This window comes from Haliotis asinina, chromosome 10 (assembly GCF_037392515.1).
Source record: "Haliotis asinina isolate JCU_RB_2024 chromosome 10, JCU_Hal_asi_v2, whole genome shotgun sequence".
NCBI classification, from domain to species: Eukaryota; Metazoa; Mollusca; class Gastropoda; order Lepetellida; family Haliotidae; genus Haliotis; species Haliotis asinina.
In genome coordinates, this window is record NC_090289.1 from 51,880,980 (window position 1) to 51,895,919 (window position 14,940).

The following is a 14,940-nucleotide window of genomic DNA, read 5'->3' on the forward strand; positions in this document are numbered from 1 at the left end:
AACTGTAGGAGCATCCGGTATCCTTTGTGACAGGCCGGTGCTGTAACTTACAAGCAAGAAGTTGGGGAATAAGGACATATAGGTTTCATAATCTCAGATCGATTCTTTATTCCACCAACAAACCGTATGTTACACACATTATTGCATTGTATATTTGAGCACAAACTCCTGTTGGTATTGTAATGACTCGCAATGAGATATGCATATCAGCTGCATTAGAAATCGCATAGTCCTATTCTTTGAAGGGTACAGCAAGGTATAAACATTGAGACTGACAAGATTTCATAGACCTCAACCATGAAACAGATGTATGAAACCACTTATATAAACCTTCCATAGACTTTAGGAATTAAACACGCTACACGTTGTAGCGCCTGTATTCGAACCTTACTTAAATGAAAATAGAAGTTTCAAAGATAATGGGTTTATGTATGAACACAGAGTTTTTGTGTTGCATTGCTACTACAGCATAAAGATAACTCACAAGCGCTTGGAAAGGGGGTGTTAAATCATGCGATACTGTTGTGACAAAACCGTAAAGATATTTATAATGTAACTGCAGAAATGGTGTTAACGTGTATGTGCCAAAGGGGGTTGACTCGTCTCCACCTTTCCCTGTCCTTTGGAGACGCAGGGGGACTTCTTGCCAATCAGAACAGCTGTGACAATCGTTGCTGCCAACACCGCTGCCGCAGCCACTGCTATCCCCGCTATGGCACCAGGAGACAAACCACTTGTATCTGCATCCTAAATAGATAAACAATCCATATAATTTTCATTAATATCATGAAATAATGTCCCCAATAAACATATCCACAATAATAAAAGGTATAAATATACGTATGGTCAAACTACACGTATTTGGCTTACGTAGGTTATGTAAACTACATCAGAGGCAGTGATAAGCATCACCTAGATATGTGTAGATGAATGCATGCTATACGTACCGGCTCCATGCTAAATGATGTATTGGCAGCAGTAGTTGGCGTGGTCATACAGTCGTAAACGGGTTTGGTGAGTCCGGGAGCCAAGTCAAATTTACACTGAGCAGTGTTGCTGGCCATGTCGACCACGTTGATGTAAGACACCGGGTGGCAGCAGTCGCTCCTATAATGTACACATTTTGACATTTTTGTTTGAGGCTGAGCTTTTGTTGTTTAGTGTCGTTTGTTTGTGTATCCTTTAAAGCCTGTTTCGAAAATATTACAGCTATTAAAAAAAGTCATAGACTAGACGGACAGGGATTAATATGATTAATGCCTTTGCAAATGCGACTAACACCTCATGTTAGTAGTGCATCTGTTTTGTAAGTAAAATACTAGTTCATTACATTGAGATTTATGTTTACAATATAGCGACGATTTCAATTATTCCAAACCCTATTTTGGCCGTTTTGGCCCCTTTGTCAATGGTGTGTCCCATGGTGAAGTTGTCGTACGTGAAGCTGCCCGACGTCCCCACAGTGGACGATATCTGGAACAGTCCGAAACCCACATCTCCGAACACCGCCGTCCCCGACCACGTGTGCATGTGACAACTACACGGATCCATCTGAGCCATGCTGCAACTTCCTATCACCGAGGTGACGTTACACTCAGGGGTCGTGTTGTCCACTTTCTGGAACAGTTCAGTCACGAAGCTAAATCAACATTCTAATTACAGTTATATGCATACAGTTGTGTTTTTTTTAAATGGTCCGTTGTGCTAGCTTTTTTGATGGTCGTGTTTCTTTATACATAAACAAATGACAACAAGGACATTTGTTGAACTTCAGCGTCAGGTATACGTAGTATCTGATATCGGTCAACATTTGTCAACTATTTGTCTACCTAAGCTGGAACTAAGGAGGTCAGTGAAATCACATCGCCCGTGAAATAAATTATTTTCTTTTCATGCAGAACAAGAATCAAAACCTCTGCGCAAAACGTTATGACAAGGAGGGTGGTTAGCCAGTTTTCCCTTTATGTCGCGAGATATTTCAGCATCTTCTGCCCTTAATGTCTAAATTAAAAACATTGATGTTAGACTGACCATGCTCTTGCTACGATGGTTTGGAAATTAGTCACACTAAAGTTGTTCAAAATTTCCATTCTCATCCCGGAATATACATAGCTTCAGAAAGTTTAATGACATGTGGATGAAATGCCATATCGCTTGCACATTATGTCCTAATCCGTGCCTCTTTTGACTCACCATGTGCTCCTTTGCATTTTTGACACTTACATGTGTTTGTAGCTTGTCAGAAACGCATCAGTTTATAGTGATTCATAAACACCTTCTAATGATGTAATATGAACAATCAGATCGACTCTGCTATGGAGATTTCTTATACTGCGAAAAGGGTTTTGCCGCTCCTATTTGACCGGGCTGTTTGATTTCACTAATCGGCTAGTTTGGTAATCAAGTGTTGTTATACAAAAATACATCCGTATGGATTGGGGGATTTCTTTCAGTTATATGACGACGGTCTGCAAGTAATCGAGTCTGGACCAGAAAATCCACTGATCAACACCCTAAGCATAGTTCTGCCCAATTGGGATAAGATGAAATGTGTAGGCCGAGTCTGCTTAAGGCCTCTCTACTGCTTATTACCAGACTGCTGGTTTAGAAACTTCCATGTCTGTGCCGGTATAAACCGGTGGAATTTACGTATCCGGAGAGTACAATGACTTGATCTGCTCACCCTGACGATGTGTTCCTCAACAGTGATCCTGCGAGTATCAAACTGTGGACTGTGGCCAGATATCCCAGTCGGCTGAGCCGATACTGTCACTGTGCTGAAACCAGTGATTACATGGCACAAACAGTTTTATGATCTTTTCATAATGCATGATGTGACAGCTCACCTGTAACGTTGAATATAAATTAAAGTTCACCAGGACTACGTTTGGGATACAGTTAACACTTTTCGGAGACCACAATAAGGCTGACAGTTCTTGGAAAGGATCAGCAGGTCTCCGTGCCTATCGTTGATACGTCAGATGAACACCCTTTTGGATACCAGTATTCAACATGATACTAGTATTTAATTTCATAAGGAAAAACTATGCCGCTGATAAGACAAGAGATGACGATATATATGTATATATATTTATCTTTATCAATCTAGAGCACTGTGAAATATCACACACATACACGAACGCCCTCATGCACACACACATGTATGTATGTTTGTATGTATGTGCGTAACCTGTCCATACTTTCTTCTCAATTGGAACCCATAGGCTTACGTTGTTATTCCAGCTGTGCTCCCAGCATGCAGTGCGAAACTACCAGTAGCGCTGCTGTTTCCTTCCAGAGTAAAGGACTTTTTCAATGGACTGACAGCAAATCCCTGATCGTCTGTTATGTCAACAGCTATAGTGGTCTTGCTGTCCCCAGTGTTGGTCACAGTGTAGGGGATCTTCAGATCTTCATTGATGTACAGAGACCCTAAATGTATGAATCAGTTGTTGAGGAGGGATGATTTATTGCAGTTTATGATAAAATTGTACATGGGGTTGTCAGAACTATAACTTTAGCGGAGAAGCCGGCTAGAACATATCTTTGGCCCTAATACGCTGCCGTACTTTAGCAACCCATGCTTGTCGAAAGAATCGACTGAAAGGGTTGAGATGTTCAGGCTTGCTGACTTAGCTGACACATATTACATATTATGTCAATCACTGGCTTGTCTGTTTGCTTGCCCGGTGTTCGACTATTTACAGACCGTCGTCATGTAGTTCGAATACTAGTATTACCATCAGTGCGCAGTAAAAACAAAAACAAACAAACGACGTAATTATAATTTGATCAAGATAAGGTTTAACCGTGATGACGACAAAACGCCAGTCACATACACTAATAGGAAGTCTTACCTGTGAGTGTTCCTATCTTCAGCTTGACAGCTATTGGCGTAATCTTGGTTGGTTCCAGACGCTGTAGCGCGTTGCCCGACTTGTCCTTCCCTCGTATAGTCACTTGGAACGCCTGAAATCAGTGTTGCATACACCGGAACTATATCTTTACTTTCAACTTAGGAGTCTCTACTGGATACGTCCGCCAGCATACCGAAGGGCAAAAGATTGAGGGGATGGCTTTCCATAGCCCCAAGTCTAAGGAACAACAGATCAGTGAAGTAATACTAAAGAATGGTTCTTAACATAAGTATTATATGTCTGATGTTACGTTTTATTGGGTGGCGCAAGGATTCTGTAATCGAAAATTGAATTGAATCACATGGTAATTGTATTGTGATTGTAAATATCAACGGAAAATTCAACGGATTCCAGCCGACTGCAGCTGAATGTTTGGCAGTGACGTTAACCCGGTAAGTCAGAGTGTCTCCAGTGGACACTACAGAGATACATGAGCTTTATGAATATTTCTTTGGTATGAATAACTTTATTGAGCGCAAAAATTAGAAAATGATCAGTGTTTGAGTATGTGTACATATGAATTACCTTTGTTGGAAGGGTGAATGTTCCTCTGAATATTGATGAAGCCCGGCCGCTACCCTGAGTCAAAGCAGATGACTCTAGTTCTGCACCTTTACTGTCTGTGAGGACAACCTTGGTTATCGCCCCTATCTTGTCTATCGACGGGACGGTTATAATAGCAGTTGCCTTATCACCTGAAACAATGTTGACAAGGTGGTATTTCCCATGACAATCAACTTCTGATATGACCAACTCCAAAGGGTCTGGCTAAGTCTTTCTAATCAAGGATGGGTAAACAAATACAACCACATTTATTACAACTCCACGAGGATTATCGCCTAACTTCCAAAGGATAGCCTATAGGATTTACGTGGAGTGGGTCTAATATTGTTTGGTTATATCAATGAGGTTTCCCTGTTGATGAGTCGGAGAGCTGCAATGGGTTCTTTCACTCCATCAGTTGATATGCTGTTCAGTAAATGACTTTAACAAGGGAAAGGAACAACATTTTAAATACTTCAAACCAGTATCTGTTCAGTCCTGAGGGCTTCAGTCCAGGACTGAGTGCCCCGGTACCTGCAATGGGTCTTATTCTGTTTGGTTATGTTAACAGGGTTTTCTAACGAGTCGGATACCTGCTATGGGTCTTCCAGTAATCTCATACTGGAATCCGTTCATGGGGTTTGTCTGTACAAACTTGGTGCTGAAGTCGATAGTGCTCTGGGCGGTCACCTCTAGGTCCCAGTGGTAACTATCCTTCTTTGTCAGATGCCACACGCCAGGCTGGGGGGACTGCAGTATACAATGTAAAACATAAGCATCGGAGATTAACGAGTTTCTGTTATCCGCGGAAACAGATTTGATGTTATCAATTCAATTCAATTCCATTCAGTTCCCACAAACCACCATCGATGGTACAGGAACATCATCATTACAATATGAAGTTTGAGGTAACATGTGCTTACACACTCTCTCTCTCTCTCTCTCTCTCACACACACACACACACACACACACACACACACACACACACACACACACACACAATCTGTATACATTTTGATGGAGATTATATCATGGAATTCTTACAGGTGGACATTAGGTTTTTAAATTTCATCAGATTTGAAAATTTAGATGCCGCATTAATAATTTCCAATCCTAATTTCGATTATTCTATGGCAGAAAACAAACGACGGTGTTTGTGATCGAAATTAAGAATCCTCGCACAGAGCTAACTGACGCGCTGTTCGTTTGACGTGTCAGCCCCCTACGTTAAGACAAACGTTACTAGAAAAATATATGATGAAGAGTTTGGTGACTGTTTATGTTCGCTTAAATATCTTCTCTAGATCATTTTAATTACATCTGTGATTCTCTTAAATCATACAAGGTAATATGACCGTCTCATTTCTACTACCAACGAAAGTTTAGATCAGTACATTCAGTTGAAGCTGACTAGTCTTGCGACATTCCACGATTGCATTGTGGGAATGTAAACATTGCAAACATTACCGTGTCTGTGTAAAATTTTGAGTCGAACTTTGAGACATTTTATCCCTCGGAAAACATAAACGTAATGTTTCCACCAGTGATGTTAGCTGTGTGATGCAACTGCAAACCAAGAAACGGGATGGGACGAAGCAGTTTACTGTAGGAGGTTGTACGAGGCGATGGTAAACAGACATCGTCCATCGTGACGTCGGTTCCATTGTGACGTAATGCAAAAAAGTTCGAATATGAGGGGGCAGACTGGAATGGCGCATTGACGTCAACACATTGTGACGAAATGCAAAAAGTGCACATTATCGTCTGATAAAGTACTGTCGGCGCCTTTGATCTTTCGCCGAAGCATCTTAGAAAAACCACATTATTGGGTTTGAAATATATTTTGGAAAAGCAAATATTGTTTGAAAGTTGCCTTCTCCTTAATTGTCTATGATAAATGTCAGTGAAAATTCTGAAAATGGATCACTGTTGACTACAAGTTTCGTAAAAAGTGTCGTATTTCCTGACGGTAGCTTTGTCACTTTCCACAAGACGACTTTTCTTTTGAAAGATACATTCATCATTCTGTAACCAAGATCCATATATTACAGAAAGGTGTAAGATTTATCGTATAAAGTATGTAATAAAGACCTTTATTTTGATTAGTCTCACTCCTCCCCCCAGATCCTTCAGGGTGACGTTTCCTGAGGTTGCCATGGCGACAGACGTGTCTGAAAACATTTGTTATTAATTCTAATCACAAAAATACACAGCAAAATAATGAAGATGCAGATCAGAGAGTACTCGGGTTCCTCAGTGGGAGCACAACTCTTCTGTCACTCTGATTAATGCAGAAGGTTGCAGTCTTGAGAACTCTGAGAACTCCGAAAAGTTCTCGGTCATGGGAAAAGGTCCGATTTTCTGCCTGGACTGCATGTAGAGGGGTATCAGAGGTATCTGAACTGGAGATACGCCTTACCAGCCTGACTGTGCCTGGGCCACTCGAACCCTCTCTGCCACATCTTTTATCTTAATCTGTAAACGTGTGTTTATGGCGTTTGTGTTGATGCTTCAGAAGATACAGTGATGACGTAAATGACTAGTGTTGATCCAGAACCATGCCAGAACCAGGATGAGGTTTATGGTTAGTGTTACAGTCTATAACTCACTGTGTGGGTCGGACAGGGTGTTGACGGGTTCACCCCTCGTGCCAGCATCTGATATGATCTTGATAGTGACATCTCGGATAGTGTTATCAATGGGGATATCAATTGTCTTTTTCGCAGCTGCATCCACAGACATCTTCAGAATCGTCGTGCCGGATGTTGTTGCAGACTCCTACAAAGTCATAACTATCTGTATGCAAACAATCACATGAAAATCATATCACGGCTCAGGTGTCAGTTGAAACACACGAGGAGAGTCTCTGCACGCTGTGACAGAACAATTTTGTGACGCAATGGACCGTGTATAACCTGCTGTTTCAGGTGGTCATTCTTAGAATATATTATTTCTTCAGCGAATTAACTCATCCTTGGCACCAAGCATTAAAACTCATAAGTGATGAGCTTCCTAACTACACCACGCTGTGATAGCCTTGTTGGAAATGTAAACATATACACATCCAGTTTGTCACCATCCGACTCATCTCAATCTCCGTGTTTAGATTACTAACCAAACGTGAGGGTCCTATGTCATTTCTTTCATATAAAGGTAACTCTACGCAGGAAAACGTTGCTTGGTTGGAAACAGTCGTCAAACAAGGAAAACCTACAGTCCAAAACACAACTTGATCCCTGAGTTAGAAACACCATCATCAAATGTCTATCTCGTTGTTTCAGGCTTAACGCCAATCAAACATGCCCAGATACTATTGAGTGAGTCAGGTTTAATACTTGTTACCCTCAGCAACCGCAGCAGTCCCAGAAACCCTAGAAGCGACAGCAATTGTTTAGCAACCTCACCTTAATGATGTCTGCCATTTTCGCGACTCCACCTTTGTCTGTTATGTATGTGGATCCCCCGGAGGCTGTGGCAAGACCGGAATACAGGTCCATACCAGCTGAACGCCGACGTCTGGGTTCTGAAACAACCAGAAGGTAATATTTGAATGACAACCAAACATGCAAGCAAATACGTAAAGGTACGTAGTGTCAACTCTTCTGCCACCCTTCTATGTGGCGATACTGCCCATACCATTTCAGATATACTCCAGAAAAATCGCCAATACCAAGTACCTGATAAAGGGCAACACTACGGCTTAATTTCACTGTTGCATGACTCGAATGGCGACACAACAAGAATGTCGTGGTCTGCAAAGGATTAATGGTCATGGTAACGGGGTATTTTGCAACATGAATGTTCCAGAATGTTCTGTCAAAGTTACTTAAGTCAGGTCAGAGCACCTTGTATTTCTTAGACATCATTTGTTCTTTAACATCACTTGACCAGCGTACGTCGTAGTCGATTAACTGAAAAACGTCATCGTAAATAGACATATGTAACAACATGAGATTATACTTCAACCCAAATCCAATCTGGTGAATATGTACAATGAATTGTGTTTGCGTTCTGCGCGTATCAGCTGCTGCTCATAAACCTGAGAGTGGACAGTTTGACTATGTACCTCCGTGACGCCTCTCCCTTCCTCTCCTGTGCCCACAGTATCCAGTGAGGAAATGAAGCCTGATCCTCTTTTCTGTCACTATCCTGATTATGTCAATTGCTCTGTCTATGTCTGCTGGAGGACCATTAGTCAACACGTAGATCTCAGAATCTGGGTGAGCCAGGCTGGCAGCTGACAGCAGGGAAAAGATCACATAGAAATGATTTAATGAATCCTGGCATGTTCTCGGGCATGTGAGTTACAATTTGAAACAAGGCACGCCAACAAGTATAGTAACTAGCGTCACCATCTCGGTGTACATGATTCCTGCACATTGAGTCAATGAACACTACGTTGAGGGAGATGAGTTGTGATAATTGTACAATGTCCTCTGTGTCTTGGGTTAGTGATGTGATGATCCTGCACAGGAATAATAACAGTACCATGACTATGCCTTAAAACCATTCAATTAGTGCCACCCACAGTTACTTTTAAAACAGGTAAGTCGTTAACAGATTTCTTCATCTGTTGGTTTTGATAGTTTATGTGAAGTTTTAAATCAATGCTTTACCCATCAAATTCAGAAAACAACACAGGTGCGTCACGATTATGTTTTGTCTTTACTAATCACTATGAGCATATCCTGGCTTAGGCTGTGGCAATGGTCAGTGATCATTGATTAGTTTGTGACGTTCCAGTCAGGATATGCCAATGTTGCCATTTTCCGTTGCTTGTTATATTTTGCAAATGCTAAATTATTAGCCTTATTTTCAATTTTCATATCTGATTATCTAATATCTATCCTTGCAGTTCATGATAAATGGACGCCATACGCCCTCAACATAGTGCACTGGGAAATTGTTTCTGGGATATTATTCACCTCTTCACAAACACAAGAAGACATAGTTTGGAATATCTGACTCATAGCAACGTTTGCATGTACAGTAACATACATCTACCCATCTACAGTAGCTAGTCGTGTTATAAACTCCAGTTCGACATCAGAGCACTGCTGTAATGTGTTTTGATAAATGCCGTGAAACAAAAAAGAACAAGACGTTTTACTTTTCATCTGTCGGCGCTACAGAGATCAGATGAAGCTGAGACAGTTTGCACTTCAGTAGTTAATGATGACATGTCCCACTCATGTACTTGCCTGCTTCTACATTGTGAAGGCTGAACTGCTGACATGTTGTGCCTTCATTCACGGGGAGTGCATCAATGTAGTGCTGAGCTTCCTCAGCGTTTCTGGATCTGTACACTCTCTGTACACTTCCTTGAAACAAAATATCAGAGGAATAGAAAACAAACCCCTGGCAGCCATAACGTGAATATGCACTCAGTGGGTCCAGATTAACATTATACTTTAAATATGTAATTTATGCAAAGTTCGTTATCATTATGCTAATCAATCACGCCTGTGGACTGTAGCGGATACCTACAATTATTTACAAGTGTTTCTTACTCTACAACATGAAGATGTAGCATTGTCTAACCTGGCCCGCCAGCTGTCATGATGAGGTATTCTGTCTGATCGTTGGTGATTTTTGACGATGTTTCCTCCATAATTACAGCTGCAAATGCTTTGAGAGTAGCCATATTTTTCTTCGAAAGGCTCGAAGTGTCTATCACAAACACCATGGAGTTATCCACCTTGACTTGAAGGAGTTTTTGGAACTTATCATCTCCCACGAGATGGCGTAATCCATACACTGTGAAAGACATATTTGTCCTTATAAATCTATTATATGTGTTATTTTGTTTCAGAGGTTGAATTAATATCAAAGTGCATTTTTTCATCTTTAGGGCTGTTTTATAACATTTTACACGTGTAACAAGAAAAAGAATCATGTTGTTTTGATTACCCCGATCATCTAAAAAGAACTTTGTATGTCGTATGGCGCCCTCTGCCGCCTGCTGGTGGAGGTAGTAGTGGGGGGATAGACTGGGGTTGTTGCTGTCCTTGTTGATGCCGCCAGTTGCAGCAGACGTCGTGCTCGACGTGTCGTTGGGGCCGCCGTGACTACATTTGCCAGTCTGGTGAGTCTGTGGTTCTTCTGAAATGTCATGTTTCCTGTTTTAATGCACATGACACGTGTGCGCGTGTGTAATGGATATTTACTGAGTGACAGTGGTCGATGAAATTATGTCCTTATAATGGTGATATAAATAAGCTAGGACTGACTGTGTTATTGTTCTCAAGGAACTGATATTCACGGGCTCATGTTTTGTCATTGTCTCTAAAATTACTGTAGCAATGTAAGGACGAAGGTTATTGAACATCGTACGACCCGCCTTTGCAGAAGGTTCTCTCGAGTTTTGGAAAATAGATCTCTGTAACTGCCAGTTTGAAACCAAATATTGATAACTTCATGTCTGCATTCATTTTTTTGTCTCCCACAGTTTCCTCACTTAGCCTGTGTGTGAGGTCGGTTGTGAAAGGGGATACACTGGGCGTGGGGCGTGACTATGGGGATACACTCACTGAATGGCTTGACCCGGTCTTGTCCACTTCTGTAGCCGCTGGTCAACACTGCACCCAGATCCAGCATGTTGTCAGTGCAATTGATTCCGGGTGATACCCTAGAACAAAACACAAAATTCAAAATACCAGTCAAAGTCGAGTCTTCTTGTTTGTTCCGAAAAACAAATACTTCAACGAACTCTGATTAGGTTTGTTGAACACCCGTACTTACCTACACGACTTGCATGTGTCTGCAGAGGAGGGTGCTACCGCCAACAACTGTTTGCCGGGAATTCCTGACGAAATTAGTAAATACATGCAACAAAAGTATTTAAAAATGTCAACCGCCCTCTCAATTGTATGGAGAGTCCACTGTACAATTCATTGCATGATTATCTCAAAAGCATGTGTGTCAATGTGTACACATCTATGTGTGTGGTAGGTGTGTGCCTGCAAGGATGACTGTCAGCCGCGGTGTAGCTAAGCACTGTAGTCAGTTCATGCGATAAGTAACATCTTTCAAAAGCTATCAGCACGTCTACTTGACCTATCATGGGTAAATGTTAGGGTTTCTTTTTTGTTTTTTAGTATGGATTTTTGTTGGTGTTGTAGTTGTTCTTTTCTTCTTGTTTTGTCATGGGTAAATTTCGATCGTGTAGTCTGTAACGCTGTCATAGTGACGCCCTCATGACATCACGCCCACATGAACATTGACGGCGCATGTTCTGTCATTGTTGCGTCAATCCGAATATTTGTTTGTACATTCATACATACATACACACATACACACACACACACACACACACACACACACACACACACACACACACACACACACACACATACATACATACATACATACATATGTGAAGTATGAAGATATCACCTGATCATCTGTCTATAATGTACATAGATTGAGGATATTGGTCTGATTTACCAATCACTGCTTAATACACAGGATATTATATTATTTCATATTGGATTGATCATACTGTTACGATTACATCTCTTAATAGATTAAAGCGGCGAAACATTTGTACGTAATTCTGGCATACCTAGAGAGTCATAGACCGCACTTCCACTGAGTTCAGGCCAGTTGGTGTTGCTGTAGAACATCTGGACAATGTGAAGAAACTGACCAATCAGATCTCGAGCAGCGCTGTAGTCCGGCCTGGTTTGATTCAGGATGAAGATTGTCTTTGCCCGTAGTGATGTGATTTTGTCATTTGCTTAAGAAAGATTAGTAACAACGATCACTAAACTATGTAAGGTTTTCAGTCTATTTTCTTATCTTGTTCCCAAGAAATACTGTTATACTTAGTCCAATATCACCTTTAACATCCTCGTCGTTGACATACTGGTCGATCATGTGTTTGAAGAAAGAACTACAAAACATTTTGTTGGGGATAGATGTTGCTCTAAAGTCGAAATCACCTTCTTTGATGGCCTCCCCGTTGACGTGCCAGGCAGCCTCGGTGTAGTGGTCCAGGTCCACTCTGTTGTTGGCCTTCACGATGTCATCGATGGCCTCCTGGAACCGCTTCTCAGACACAGTTCCTGTCATGAAAGACATCGCTGTCGTATTTAAAAAGTGATTTATTAGGTCGATAAACCCGAATTCATCATCTAATAAATGAGGCATTTGGACATGTACTTTCTCAGAAACCTTTTCATAACTATCCCCTAATTTAAAGATATATACCGTGAATAAAACGTTAAGCGCCACCCAGTATATTTTGCAAAAATATAGGCTGGCACATAGGAAATCCTTCAGAAAACACGAGCTATCATAATTTGGTTTAGCACTTTCAGTTTAAACACAAAATCCTGATGGAATTATATTTTACCTTCAATAAGATGTATGCGCTTTTGGAAAACATGCATTTTATTTTCCTCTAAACGGTTACCTTCTTTTGAAAAGTGAAAATCAGAAATGACTGTCATATGGTCACATGATAGTCATTCCTAACAAGTGAACCCAAAATCTTTTTCGGCTAATGGTCCGCAAATTAGCAAACCAACTTTATTGTAACTGTATTGGCCTGGAAGAGCGAATGGGGAACGGTTATGTCACTGTTTGAATGTGTTTATGTTTATGTTTCTGTTGGGTAGCTTAATGTGTGAAGCTCATTTCTGATGTCTCCACCGTGATATTGCTGAAATATTGCTGAAAGTTGCATAAAACCATAAAACCAGTTGTAATCCGAATTTGACTTATAACGTTTGATACTTGACAAAACCAGACAGACAGTCGGGATTGAGTGTGTGCTTGCAGGAGGGCAACTCTGATACCACACATTAGAAAACTTGGTCAGACTTGTTCCTGTGTGTTACTGATTTCATTGTGATCTCACTCCATGTTTTAACATACATTAACATCCAGATTCACTAACGTTATCAGTCGATATCCAGGTAATAATTTACACAAGCGTTCTCTGTGTTATTAACGTTGTACAGTATTTCACGTTTAGTCACAGATATTAAACCTGATCATTGCTTTTAGGCGCTTCCAATTGTATACACGTGAAGAATTCCCTTCGGAGTAATCCGCGAACGCTTTAACCCACAGAGCACCACAAAGCCCGATGTAATAAAAAGAACTTGAACATTACGATGAATCATATTTTAGCCTTCGTGTCAGACATATTTGCACAAAATTACGTGTTATTAGTAGCATTTATTAGAAGAAATACGTATGATTACTATATCAGTCATGTGCAATAGTTCATGCCTTAAAAGCTGGAAACGTTTAAATTCTAAACGTTTTTGAAAATGATCAATGTTTATAATAATTCTGTGAATATTTCATTCATTTTTATTATTTATGCCCACGCTTTGTTTCTTTATTACTATAGGTCTGATGCATGCTTGTGAACTGAACAGTCCAGAGATAAGTTCTTGCCCGTTGTTCGTTACTGTAAGTCATATCATATAATACTCGATGTTACATGAACATACCAACATTGTACGCATCAAACAAAGCCTTGGTTGTTATCTCTTTCATGGTGATGTGTGTTCCAGAGCCTGAAGACTTCCTCCACAAAGGCGTCTCCTCGAACATCTCCACCACAGTTCTCAAGATGGCAGACTCTGTGATGTCCTGGTGGGTGAAGTCAGACGACAAATGGCTGAACCTGTTGGGCAGGAAGCCCAACACGCAGACGGTACACAACAACACAAAGCACAAAATGGTTAAAATCTTTGACGGCATTATCGTTCACGAAATCTGGTACACTTTACTAATGAGTTGAGATAACAGTGTGATTTCCAGTTCCCACCAAGAGGCTATCTCCTATAAGTGGCTTTCCGAGTCGGAATACACATACACATACAGAAAATTGAGGATAATCCAGCTCGTGCCTTTCGAATGTCGAGACCTTACGATTGTCCTCTTGTGCTGTGGATACCGCAGTCGAGCACTGCTGACCGACGCCCAACTAATACAATAGCACAAGATACTAAAAACTCTGGCTCGACACAAATATATAAGTATTTACGTTAAGAATTCGTACCTACAAATACATTTACATCAGCAGTAGGTATCGGTTGCTAAAACATGTCAGTCACATTGGATCTGGAGATCTTTAGAATGCGCTATCTGATTATTGGTCAAGTAGGGTGTTAGACAAGGAGATCTCATGCCACTGTTTGTAAGACGCTGAAGTGGTTGTTTGATACGCATCACTCTTGATTTTGCTTATCAAAGGGGCCTTGCGCTACCTCCAGCGCACTGGACCACCTCAGGGATTTATTGGTAGCCCACTGGAGCAATGGCAACTGTCGGGGGTAAGAGGCAAATAACTCACCGTGACAATGGAATCTGTCGAAGGGCATTGTGCAACTACACGATAGGACAGTAGCATTATTTGGGGAACTACGTGCAACCAGACAATGGGACAATGGAATCTGTTAGGGACAAAGCTCTGAAGCAATTATATCTGCTGGGCAAGTATACACACGTGCGCAACAT

The 14,940-nt window shown here is 41.1% G+C and overlaps 1 protein-coding gene across 1 annotated transcript; it reads right to left on the reverse strand.

Annotated features, from left to right (window-relative positions):
• Positions 1-83: 83 nt before the first annotated feature.
• Positions 84-14,482, reverse strand: LOC137299148 (von Willebrand factor A domain-containing protein 7-like). Its single transcript, XM_067831696.1, has 20 exons — positions 13,929-14,482; positions 12,405-12,527; positions 12,026-12,199; positions 11,203-11,266; positions 10,992-11,089; positions 10,372-10,563; positions 10,003-10,218; positions 9,663-9,782; positions 8,528-8,698; positions 7,866-7,984; positions 7,071-7,239; positions 6,553-6,632; positions 5,054-5,210; positions 4,443-4,612; positions 3,858-3,969; positions 3,231-3,432; positions 2,684-2,777; positions 1,379-1,617; positions 948-1,107; positions 84-747 (listed from the first exon to the last, which is right to left on the reverse strand). The coding sequence occupies exons 1-20, from the start codon at positions 14,179-14,181 to the stop codon at positions 571-573; spliced, it is 3,090 nt and encodes a 1,029-aa protein (XP_067687797.1). The 5' UTR covers positions 14,182-14,482; the 3' UTR covers positions 84-570.
• Between the last annotated feature and the right edge of the window lie 458 nt (positions 14,483-14,940).

What these genes read in the sequence shown, in the direction of transcription:
- LOC137299148 (XM_067831696.1), bottom strand. Translation starts at nt 14,181, where the DNA reads ATGCCGTCAAAGATTTTAACCATTTTGTGCTTTGTGTTGTTGTGTACC. An exon ending in CATGACAGCTGGCGGGCCAG is followed by an intron (nt 9,783 to 10,002) that starts GTTAGACAATGC and finishes TTTTGTTTCAAG; the next exon opens with GAAGTGTACAGAGAGTGTAC. An exon ending in CATTCACCCTTCCAACAAAG is followed by an intron (nt 3,970 to 4,442) that starts GTAATTCATATG and finishes CACTGATTTCAG; the next exon opens with GCGTTCCAAGTGACTATACG.